This window comes from Sander lucioperca, chromosome 17 (genome assembly GCF_008315115.2).
Source record: "Sander lucioperca isolate FBNREF2018 chromosome 17, SLUC_FBN_1.2, whole genome shotgun sequence".
Taxonomy (NCBI): Eukaryota; Metazoa; Chordata; class Actinopteri; order Perciformes; family Percidae; genus Sander; species Sander lucioperca.
This window is the reverse complement of record NC_050189.1, coordinates 6,216,411-6,228,974: the sequence shown is the minus strand read 5'-3', so window position 1 is coordinate 6,228,974 and position 12,564 is coordinate 6,216,411. Positions and strand designations below refer to the sequence as shown.

The following is a 12,564-nucleotide window of genomic DNA, read 5'->3' as shown; positions in this document are numbered from 1 at the left end:
TCTTCCTGATATAGTTTCTCACCCTAACCTCTACTGAATAAGGTCAGTGTGTAGCGTTTCAAGAGTCCTTGAAAATGAGACCACATGGTTCAGTTTTCACATGTTGCCACAATGTTCCACTGATGCCAACCTTTACAGCTGCATTCAAGCATGTGGAATGTGTCTGTTATATCCTGAGCTCTTATGCATTTACTGTATATGCATTGCAACTTTAAAGGTGTGAAAAAGTATATTTAGAGTCACTTACTGTGAGAACAAAATTACTTTTGGCAGGGATCTGAACCAGTGACTTGTCAGATGTTGAGATTTCCGGATTTTAGAAATAAATTGTTTACCACAAACAGTGACTTAAAACTAATTTATGTAGTTCCCTGTTACACAAATTCTGACTTTGACTAACTACTGGGGAACCGCAGCTTTGTAAGAGCATAGTTGAAAGAGCCACCTGCCATGCAGGGCAGGGAAAAACAAATACTGTTAAACCCACACTGATGTGTATGATTGTGCAAGATGATGTGCGCAAATATCCATGTAGAGATTTTGATTTACAGTAGGCTATACTTGTGAGTACCTGGCGATTAAGAGGTTGAAATCCTGAAATGACAAAGATTTTGACACTTGTGTGCAGCATAAACTTATCTACCTGTCATAAAACCTAGACAGCAGTTGTCAGGGCGTGACTAACATGTACATTTTGCATAATGCTGTTCATGTAATAGTGGGAGCATAAGAGGAATGTGTACTCTTCAAAAGGACTGTCATACACTGATGGTATTTGGCACTCAGCATAAATGTACAAGTACTTGTTACGACCTATAATGTTCATACACAGGTCAGTGTTTCAGTTTTATGTAACATGTTTTATGGCAATGACACCAGGGGAGAGGGATTTGTACTTCTATGTAAAGTCATATTTCTGTTTTATTGCTCAGGAAGTTACAGTGTCAAGGCTGCAAAGCAAAGTCTGACATGTAAGCACTGTATCTATGCCTCCATGTATAGACACATTATATACATGTATTTTATCTCTTTTTGTGTCCTATCGCCAGTGGATTAAAGTCACTGTAGAATTCAGTTAGAGACTTAATTGATACTTTAAAAAGGAAGTTATGCTTTGTATTTGCTGCAGAGCCTACTAGTGTTTTCTGTATTGGTATTTTCGGCCACATTTCACAACTTGTTTTGATGCGTTTAGTGCTGCTATAAGAAAACCTTTATACTCCATGATATGTTTTACTTTCCACGCTACTCTACTGCATGAGCTGCGAGATCCAAGCAGGTACAAAAATGTAAAAGTTGATTGGTGTCATTCCATCTCAATGACCAATCATTGCTTCACAAAGAGCTCTGTCGATGTACTAACAGCAGCCGACTGTAATCAATGCAAGGAATCCAATTAAATTGTACCGATGTAATCAGCGTGCAGTCGAAAATAACCAGAATCATGCACCAGAATCATGTGAGCAAAGTTTTTACGGATTTTGGCTGAGTTCATACTTTCACACAGGTGTGCAGCTTGGAGCTTTGATTGCAGTCCATTGCTCACAGGGTTCAGTGCTTTGATCAGCAGAATTTTAGCAGCTGTTGATTTTTCAATTTTCGTTTTAGCTCAGTTGGTTAAGAAGTTGAACAAGTATCATTTGGTACAATACTGAAGGTAAAACGGAATGTGGATTCTAGTCTAAATATTCCACATATAACTGGAGTTATTTATCTATTTCTGTAGTTAAAATCATCCTCACAATCACACATTCAGGTGCTGAATTCAGTCCATGATGCTGGAAATCAGGCGACTGGGCATGTTTGCTTGTAGGACACTGGGAGCAGAACAACCAATTCTGTATAGCTCTAGAAAAGTGTCAAGGCCATGCAAAAATATAATTTAGGTTCTTTTTTGTGTCATCTAAAAATATACTTGCACAGCCTCAAATGTACATTGTGGTTTATATAATTTTTTATCAGCACATAAAAAAGCAAACATGAAGAACAATATAATGAGCCCAGTATAAGATAAGAAAATCTGCTACAGAGTAAAAGAAAATAGATCATTGGCTTACGGAAACTGTACTTTGCTCTGTGTTGGCATGTTTCTCTCATGCTTTTCTCATGCACCCAAAAGACCAGGTAAACAGTTTAGTAATCACTACCTCTAACGTGCTAATACCTGCTAATACAATAGAGGTTAGCTCAATTCAGGACTTTTCTAGCAAAAGGTTAGAGGGAGGCATATAAAATAAAGTCAGTACAACAGCACAAAAGGACAGATTTACAATATTTACCGTATAGACACGAAAGAGAAAACCTACAAATAAGAGATCTGCATTATTTTAACTGGGAGTCTTGGCCTTTTGTCACCAAACTTGTTCGACCATCATGACAAAGGTGTAATTTATCCCACTTTACAGGTGCTATAAATCTAACCAGACATTGACGGAGATGTTAATTAACTACACTCTGTAGGCTACACAACACCCACGCAGTCCTTAGAGAACAAGCTTAGAGAACGTACAGTCCAAATAAATCGTGTGTGGGTGGGCAGGGCCTTTAATGGAGAACTTTCCACATCAAAGTCTGTTTACAGTGTACAGCTCAATTATGAAGGCAGATGAGAAGATATGTAGCGGTGCGACCTGATAGCCAAGAGGTTAGGGCGCATACTGCATGTGCGCAGATCCCCTGAGTATCAAATAAAGGCATAAAATGCCAAAAATGGGATGCAGACCATTAACTGCAACGTTCCTGGCTCAAGTCTCGCCGTGGACCTCTAATATATCTACTGTATCTCCCACCTTAAAACAAGATGTGTGCAATGGTGGTGCAGTTATTGGTTTGACCAGAAGATGTAACTGTGTATCACAACAGTGGAAGGAAATGAGTAAGTGCGGCGTGCGCAGTGAGAACATAAGTGGTTCAAGTATTGATCCTTGACTTCTGCAGCTGACGAGATAACAACTGGGGAGGAAAAAATCCTATTTTAACAACAGGAGGAGAAACAATCCAGAGTCACTCCAAGAACAATTGAGTGTGGACTGATCAATGGTGTCAACAGCTACATTAAGGTCAAGGACGAGTCAGCTGTTAAGAGTTTCAGTTTCACTGCAGCTTCTAAAAACCCATCTGGCACTTTACAAAATATTATTGCCAAAGAAAAATTAAAAGCTGTCTTGTGATGTTACAGTAGCTTGCGGTAACTTCACTTGCACACTACACAAACACAGAAGATGATTGGTGTGGAATGCATATCAAGATGCATGAAATTACAAACTGGCATGTTTCTGCAGGGTCTGCTGACATTGTATCCCATGCATGACTGAGTCTGTATTCAGCAAGGGCAATTGCATGACAAAATGTCTAGAAAAGGAGAAGAAAAGCTGACAGATGACAGGTTTCTGAGGGAGTTCAACCATGTGACTGTCCTGCTACCATCAGTGTCTACATTTTAGAATCATCCTTGTTATCAACCAACAGTTTTTGACAGTACAGTCTGGATGTAAAAACTAAGGGAACAGGTAAACAAGTACTGTAAGTGTAGGCCATCAGATGGCGACCACTCATTGGCTGAGCCAAAGGGGTGTTAGCTATGACAGAGGGGAATGGGGTAGATGTCAACGGGTCAATGACTTCCACCACGTTATCAGACAACATTAACAACTGCCCTTAAAAAGAACAGGAGACATGAAGATGTCAGAACCCAAACAGAGAGGCAGTTGACCTGGAAGGAAATCGTGACACGCACTGTCCTCTTATGTGTCAAACAACAACTCAAGGTCCAACGACGTCAGGCCATATTTTGTGGTGTAGGTTCTCCATGTTTTGAAAAACCTTTGGTAGTCTTGGGTCTGTATTTACCTGTAATCCTAAAGAAGTAAACCAAGGCAAAGGTCAATAACTGTCAATAAATGTTAACATGGGTAAGGATTACAGGTTGTCCTTCACTAGTGTTTTACTGTAGTTAATTTGCGAATATACCAGTTTAAAAAAAAAAAGATAATTTATTGGGTCAGTTCACTCCAGCATTTGAAAAAATGCGTTATAATATGAACATAACATGAAAAGTTTATTTGGATAACAGTTTTTGTCTATTTTGTTATTTTATTGTTTATTAGATTAGATTTATTAGAATTGGCTTTTGTTTCTTAACTTTTCTATAGGGAGGTGGTGATGGCGAGTGTGTGTGTGTGTGTGTGTGTGTGTGTGTGTGTGTGTGTGTGTGTGGGTGTGTGTGTGGGGGGGGGCGGTTCAGACGGGAAGGTGATGTGTTCATGTCGTGAGTTTTATGTTTTGTTTTGGAATTTTTTTTTAAATTATAATTTATATAATTCTTGTACCAATAAATACCCCCAAAAAGGGGGAGGGGTGTTGTGTAATCTGTGTCAGTGACCAGTGGGATTGGCAGCAACATTGAGTTTCTTCTTGTGTAAGTCTCCCTGCAAGCTTTTTACAACAATCTGGGGGCAGGGTCCAGGTGAGCAGCCAGACGGGAACCAGACACACACACACACACACACACACACACACACACACACACACACACACACACACACACACACACACACACACACACACACAGAGCGAGAGGCAAACTGGGAACAAGGAAGAGTGGGAAACAAAGGGAAACACATGGGAGAGACAGGTGCACGGCCATAACAGTGACTTTGTGTCCTTAAATGCATGAGTTGTAACAGCTGCGTAGCCAAGGTAGAACCAGGCCTCAGTCTGGTTCTACCTCAGCTTAGCGTACCTACTCTATGTTAACAACCGACACACAAAAACAAGTTATCTAGCCTTTCTCACAGTGACTTTTGGGTTCAGCTGCTCCGATTTAGCTGTCTTCATTTATTTGATGGATTGAAGCAAGTTGTAGACTGTCGACTGGGAGATTTTCTTTTTTACATATGTTAAGGAAGAAACACAACATGATCATCATATAACATAGTTATTATAGTAAAGTTAGTATAGTAAAATCAGCTTACATTAAAGTGCTACTTATATGTTAAGGTGATTTAAAAAAAAAAATCAACTAAAGGGCCATTCTGTAAACCTAATTGTACTTTTGATACTTTAATAACATTTAGCTGCAAACTTAGATTATTTTAATGTACCTAAAACTTTAAGTGAAGGACTTTACACTGTGGTATTGATATGTTTACTTACAATAAGTTAAGGATCTGAATACTTCTTCCACCAATGACAGAATGTACTGTGTGTTTTCTGCCATTTCACACTTGAATGTGTGTCCATCGCTGCTGAATGTCTCGTTCCGTTTCACATTTAATACAGCACATCGATTACAGTCCAGGTGACAATCCTCGTGATTGTGTGTGTGTGTGTGTGTGTGTGTGTGTGTGTGTGTGTGTGTGTGTGTGTGTGTGTGTGTGTGTGTGCGTGCGTGCATGCGTGCATGTATGCGTGTGTGCGTGCATGTGTATGTAATATCCCAAAAGTACAATGCAGTAGAGTGCAAGAGTTTATTTATTTATGACTTTCTGGGTTGTAATCTGACTCATTCCCAACACACACTCCAATAGGTCAATGAGGTACACTGGCAACAATAACAAAAACACACATCCAGATACAATCGAATGATAATACATCTTAAACACACAAAGGGGACTGTAAACACTGGGAAAGAAGTGTTGTTGGCCTCCTTCATATAACATGTATCCATCACATCCTTGTTAGTGTCTTTCAAATTCTGTCAATGCAGTTAATGTCAAAATAATATTTTCATTAAGTAGCTTCAGCTCAGCACTTTGAAAAGTCACATATCAAAGTGCTGAAAGACAAACCTCAACCAGGTTTTACATGTCGAGTAAAAACATAAGCACATGAGCTGCAAATTCTTCCTTTCAAAGGACTCACAGAGGACCATTATTTGTAAGGACAGTTTTAAAAGTATTTAAATATATATACATAATTGTTATGGGCAAAACATACTTATCAAAAGAGTACATTTCAAAATGCTACATAATTATAAGTATACTATTTTATACTTGATTATTATTGATTCATGTTGGGCAGTTTAATGTATAAAAAAATCATTGTTTAACAATGCATCATATTTTGTTGATTCAAGAAATCTGCAAAGTAACTAACTGTGAGACACATGTAGTGGAGAAGAAAGTTCAATATTTCACAGGAAAATGTAAAGGAGTAAACGTTTCGAGATTCATAAAATGGATATAGACAAGTAGAGCTGCAACTAACAATTATTTTCATTGTTGATTAATCAATTAGTTGTTGGTCTATAAAATTTCAGAAAATGGTGAAAAATGACGATCAGTGTTTTCCGAAGCACAAGATGACGTCCTCAAATGTCCACAACTCAAAGATATTCGGTTTACTGTCATAGAGGAGTGAAGAATTTAAGAAGCTGGAATTAGAGATTTTTTTTAACTTCTCTTTTAAAAAAATGTACTCAAACCGATTAATCGATTATCAAAAATAGTTGGTGATTAATTTAAAATTTGAGAAATGTGAGAAGAACAAGAATCACACGGACACGTGAGGTTCAAAACAAAACCCGAGTCATGCTGAAAATACACATCTTATCTGGGAAAATACTTGGACTGTTAATCAATAGGGGGAAGCAGGATGTGAAGTGGTTTATAGTGGCTGTTGGGAAAAAGGAGTGGAGTGAATGGGGTGGGGGTGTCGATCAGAACATACACATGTATTTCCTCTTCTAAGTCGCATGCTATTTTGAAGGTGTGTCCACCCAGCCAATGAGGGTGCAGCATCCACATGCGTCATTTTGAACAGTGGTGGAGCAAAGAGGGGCGGGGGCCTCTGTGCCTATAATAAACCCAGCGACAGCGCCTTTTCTCCACAGACAAGTGGGAAGAACTGAAGACTTTAACAAGACTCCAAACCAGAGAAACTCAACAGAAGATTTTTTTGTTAAAGCTTTCTTGTCTATTATATCTTATATTTTTAACAGCTGGCCTCTAATTCAAAGTTTTTGCTGCTTTGGAACTTGATTTTCTGCGCTAAAAAGTGCACATTTTGTCATTTTTCTTATCTGATCAGACTCTTATTTAATCCTTCGCAATGTTTCCTGAGACAAAAAATGGGTGAGTACACTTTTGAACAGACTGTACTTTCCGATTTCCTCTTCCCATGCTGCTGAACACATGGCCCCCTTCATGGGTAGCTCGGGACTGTGGGTAAAAAATATACTAGGAATGTTTGGCTTGGGGCCAAAAATATACTGTATATGTGCACATGATCTGTGGGCAGCAAAAGAAAAGCCATTCATTTATTCCTGAGGGAGTCCTACATGGTATTAAACTGCCTTTTACACTTTATGTGAACTTTATGGCACATTCTTAATGATTAGGCCATTAGTAATATCAATATTCTTCATTAAGACTGTTCTGTGGCAGTAGGTGGTAACTTTATTTCAACTTTAAAGTGTTTTTAAAGTTTTAATGAAGCACTACAGGGCTTGCTTTGCAGTTTCAGAGTGTATTTATTTATAGCACAGTATTGTGTATCCATTGATGCATGCTTGAGTAAAGGTGAAAGCAGTTTATTGTTGAAAGGAAATACTCAAATTGTCAAATTAAAGGAATCTGAGTGTAATCAACTCAGCAGACAAAACAGTGTGTGTGTCTGTGTGTGTGTGTGTGTGTGTGTGTGTGTGTGTCACCACTGAAGTGCATGAGAAGCGTGATACTGCTGTGACTGCAGGAATGTGTGTGTGAGAGTAAGAGTGTGTGTCTCTTCAAGTCATATCCTTATAAATAGCAGTTCTCAGATCAGGCCTGCTGCCCAGAAAATCCTGTAATCTGATTATAACGACCATGTCACATGCTACTTAATGTATCAGGAAGCAAAGAGAGGTTAATAAGGGCATTTTGCAGTCAACCTGACCTCCGACCCTCTTTTCTTGACATCCAGCTACACCTATGAGGACTGCAAGGCCACTGCTGATTGGCTGCTGGCCCAGACAGACGTCCGACCCAAAGTGGGCATCGTGTGCGGCTCGGGGCTCGGAGGGCTGGCTGACATGTTAAAGAACCAGGTAGCCTTCAACTACAAGGACATCCCCAACTTTCCACAGAGCACTGGTGAGTTCAACTACAAAAGTTGCTGACTGGTTTCCCATTTGCTTTTCATATTTACTGACTGGTTTGTGCCTTTTGTTCTCCTGCAGTGCACGGACATGCAGGTCGGCTGGTGTTCGGCACCTTAAAGGGGAGGCCGTGCGTTTGCATGCAGGGGCGCTTCCACTTGTACGAGGGCTACTCAATCCAGAAGGTGTGTGTGCTGCAACAAGTTTTAGAGTGCATTTGAACACTTGAACTGAGGAGCAAGTTGGCATGAAATGTGCGGCCTTTAAAGAATGCTGCTGTGCTGAAAGATCCTTTAAAGCAAAGTCCCCTCTGAATGGTTATGATGTATAACGTATATTTATGTGTATTTATTTATATTTGTGTGTGTATTTCCAGATCACGCTGCCCATACGCATCTTCAAGCTGCTCGGTGTGGAGACGGTGATGCTGACCAACGCAGCCGGAGGCCTCAATCAGGACTTCAAAGTGGGAGACATCATGATCATCAAAGACCACCTCAACATGCCGGGCTTCGCTGGCAACAATCCGCTGTCTGGTCCCAACGATGAGAGGTAGGATGGGTTTCCTGCACCGGGGCATGTTGCAAATAGTTGCAATAGTTAAATCAGCAAAGAGAAAGTATCACTATGGAAATACTGATGGTCTTTCTGGCATAACCAGGCCTGTTAAACCTGTCTGCAGACATTCACTAATATCTCTTCTGGCCTTTGCCCTAAGTAAACCTTCCACCCCTCCCTCTACTACTTCCTCTCGCAGGTTCGGTGTGCGTTTCCCCTGCATGTCCGACGCCTACGACAGAGAGCTGCAGCAGATGGCCATGGATGTGGGACAGGAGCTCGGCTACGGAGACTTCCTGAAGGAGGGCGTCTACTGCGTGCTGGGCGGACCCTCGTTCGAGACCGTTGCTGAGTCCCGTATGCTGCACAAACTGGGCGCTGATGCTGTTGGTGAGTAGTGTTGTTAATGGACTTAATTGTGATTATTAGCCACCAATAGAGAATATTTTAGTTACAGTACATGAGCAGCAATGATGTGTGAAAAATGTATCTTTAAAACTGCAGTAAGTAGCAAAGATAAACATATTTATAACTTTTATATCTTTCCTGGTATATTTTTTATTTTCGTCCCAATGTTTTGTTTTGAATGCCCTCTTTTCCTCGCCAGGCATGAGCACAGCCCCCGAGGTGATTGTGGCGCGTCACTGCGGCATGCGCGTCTTTGCCCTCTCCTTGATCACCAACCAGGTGGTGATGGAATACGACAGCGCAGAGAAGGCCAATCACGAGGAGGTCCTTCAGACGGGCAAGGAACGAGCAGAGCAGCTGGAGCGGCTGGTTTCCACCATGGTGACCAAGATCGAGCACAACAACAACTAGGCCCAAGAGACGCCATGCTAGTCAGAAGCTAGCTTTTAGCATTGTAGTATGACTGACGAAGACTAAAAGTGGTTATGGTTTATATCTCATGCTATTGTGCCAAAGAAAAACCCACTTAGTTTATTATTTAGGCGAGCAGTTAAACTGTTTGTAGTTGTAGGTCAAAAGATGATACTATAGTAGTCTTCTGAAGAATCTCACTTACATACACAAAAACAGAACAGACACATTTGTTTTCATTGTCACTGTGCCCTATCTGACATTACATTCCTCTACCGAGCGGCTTCAGACAAAAACATGTTTTTGTATCATTTAAAATGAGAAATATTTGTTGTAACTTAAAATATGTGATCAACTTGTATAAATGTCTGCAATTTAACTTAACAATGAGCAAAAATCTGCTGCAAAAATCTTAATATTATGATGTTGAAATGTGTACATTAGTGGACTTTATGTATTTGACTGTGCTTGTTTTTTTTCATATAAATGTTGTTATTAAAGATACTATTTATTACTATATTAAGTTGTGTTGTTCTTTTTGGTATGGAGTGGAGCCGTTTTTCAAATTAATTTAACTGATTTGCTCATCACAACCATAAATATTTAGCCTGGAATCCAGACGAATCTGCTCCTTTCATTTGTTCTGGCAGATACGTCTGGCCCCCATTACATTCAGACAGATTTCCAGCCAGCCAGGCCCTGGATGGACCAATCACAACCGTTTATCTCACAAACGACGGGTTTAAGATGATGACTGACAGAGCCATAAATGTGCCATGCTTACCGAATGTAGTTACCGAACGTAGCTTGCAAAACTTAGATCAAACAGCAGTGCTGATTAAATATAAATCAATATTCTGTTACTGTGTTTCCTATTTCCAGCCTTAAATATATTCAGAGACACATTTTAATATACTGTTTAGCAGTAAGTTTTTGACCATGCAGCCATTTTTTTCCTGCTTTAAAAATGGTCCAAGCACCGCCCTAACATGCATGTCGCTCAGAGCTATGTCGTTTTGCATTTCTAATTGGCTGTAGGTCTATTCAATTGCGTGCAGAGGTATTTTGGTCTGCCCCGTTGATAACGCCCTTGGTAATCGAAAATGAACTGAGAGGTTCTAGACTAATAATATCAATAATCACCTGGCTCAGACTTATAAGAATATAAATTGATAATTAATTCAGAGACTCGTAAAATCCCCATTTTTATTTTCAAAGTGTGTATAGAAGTTTTACAGAGACGCTACACAGTTAAACAAATGTATTGCATGATGACTGAGTCCAAAGGGACACCAATGTTACCATTGTAAACATTAGGTAATGTTATATAAGCATTATGCTGCAAAAACTGAAGACATGAATGCTGGAGGATCTTAAGGTTTTAGCTTTCAATTTTTGATTAAATGTTTCAAATTCAATTCTTCCATTTACAAAAAACACAAAAATAATTGGTAGAACAAACTACTTTGGCATTGGAAACACTTGCAACTCTTTGCTTGATAAGAAAATGACAATACGTAACATGTAGATCCTCCATATTAAAAAGCGTTCAAGTCTTTTTCCCCCAAAACTGACATATTATTTTGGAATACAACCCTTCAAATAAAACACTTGCTCCCCTGGTTGAACATAATTCGGTAGGCAGACAATATACAGTATATCACATTTCACACTGCATGCATACAACATACCCATCCACCTTGCATAATAGTTTACCTTCACCTAAAGTATTGACATGTACTTGTTCCCTTCGAAAGGCATGATTAAACAAGGACGATGCATCCCTTTTTAACTATGATACCCAGTTACAACCATGATATAAAATTCTTTTTTTTTTTCATATTTTGCAAAACAGTCAATAAAAAGTGCCATGCATAATAAGTAATGTTTTAAAGCTAAACCAGTATTGGTTTTAAGGGAATATAAATCAACACATTATCTATGATACAGCACACCATCATTGTCTCCACACTGCAGGGCTCAGTAAAGCTTTATGAGTGGACTCTTTGGTGCTGAGGCAAAGTTTGGCACAAGATGTAAAGAGATTAAGTAAAGAGAGTACCAGGCTGGCAATGTCGCTACAAAGGCAGAGTAGAGATACATGTTGCGCACATTCTTACGGGCTGAATGTGTGGCATTAAAAATAGGCTGGAGAAAAAGCTGGCACACTCAGCAGCTGTCCACATCGACCACATCTGGCACCGATGATTGTAATAACTGACAGCAGGTTAAAAAAATAAAGCTCTGAAGCATTTTGCCGATTGTCCTCAAGTACATTAACTCTTGGTGGACTAGCCACAGGATTTGTTTTCCCTCATCACTTACTGATAATCCACAGGCCTGGTTGTGAACATCACTGAGTAGGAGGAAGCGCGCTTGTGACAGTGCGAGACGTAAACATTAATGGTGTTTTTCCCCTCCCTTTCTTTAGGCATTTTGGGCTATTACTAATGAGTGTTTATTAGTTAATTCATCAGTTTATTCAGTTGCTTAATTGATTTATTTACTTTCTTATAAGTCAGGCGATTGGTCTTATAGGATAAGGAGGTAATTTTTAAGAAAATAGATTGCTTTTTTTTTTTCACCAAGCAAGTAACATATCACTAAAAAGAATTGCTTTCACCAACTGAAATTTAACAATAAGTTTTTTTTCTTCCCCCAGAGTAACTCTGCCCCAAGACAAGAAATGATTTTAAAGCTAAAAAGGTTGTAGCTCAGCGAACTGAACGCCAAGCTACGAGAAGTGAGCTTTCCTCTGTTGGCAAAATATGTGACAAAAAACGGATTGGCACATTATTTCTAAAGTAGACACTGTAAAGCTAAATTTACAGTTGTTTAGCATCAGAGGGCCTTGGCAGAGAGAGGAAGAACTGGTGCAGAAAAAAAGGCACTTCTGAAACAACACATACTGGGCCTGAAGCTGCAGCAGGATGCAGTGCAAGATTTATAGAGGAGTCCACTCATCTCTAGGCAAACATGGTCAGAGTAATCCACTGTAGAACACAGAGAGCATGTCAATTAGGGGATGCCAATTATAAATCATACACAGACACTTTATGCACAGAAATGGTTGATCTGACACAAGCACGAAAAGCAAAGAAATTGTTTGG

General features: G+C 39.5%; 2 protein-coding genes across 3 annotated transcripts in view; one reads left to right on the top strand and one right to left on the bottom strand.

Annotated features, from left to right (window-relative positions):
• The first annotated feature begins 6,815 nt into the window (after positions 1–6,815).
• Positions 6,816–9,460, top strand: pnp5a (purine nucleoside phosphorylase 5a). Its single transcript, XM_031304444.2, has 6 exons — positions 6,816–7,073; positions 7,903–8,072; positions 8,159–8,262; positions 8,454–8,629; positions 8,835–9,025; positions 9,243–9,460. Exons 1-6 carry the CDS (start codon positions 7,051–7,053, stop codon positions 9,452–9,454), a joined length of 876 nt encoding a protein of 291 aa, XP_031160304.1. The 5' UTR covers positions 6,816–7,050; the 3' UTR covers positions 9,455–9,460.
• A 1,186-nt stretch (positions 9,461–10,646) lies between these two features.
• capn1 (calpain 1) overlaps positions 10,647–12,564 on the bottom strand; it is a 30,237-nt gene continuing 28,319 nt past the window's right edge. For both annotated transcript variants that reach the window (XM_031304245.2, XM_031304246.2), the window contains one exon: positions 10,647–12,447. In XM_031304245.2, coding sequence (XP_031160105.1) covers positions 12,421–12,447 — 27 coding nt within the window. In that variant the 3' untranslated portion in view covers positions 10,647–12,420. The remainder of the gene's footprint in view (positions 12,448–12,564) is intronic.

What these genes read in the sequence shown, in the direction of transcription:
- pnp5a (XM_031304444.2), top strand. Translation starts at nt 7,051, where the DNA reads ATGTTTCCTGAGACAAAAAATGG. An exon ending in AGGGCTACTCAATCCAGAAG is followed by an intron (nt 8,263 to 8,453) that starts GTGTGTGTGCTG and finishes GTGTATTTCCAG; the next exon opens with ATCACGCTGCCCATACGCAT. An exon ending in ACTGGGCGCTGATGCTGTTG is followed by an intron (nt 9,026 to 9,242) that starts GTGAGTAGTGTT and finishes TTTCCTCGCCAG; the next exon opens with GCATGAGCACAGCCCCCGAG.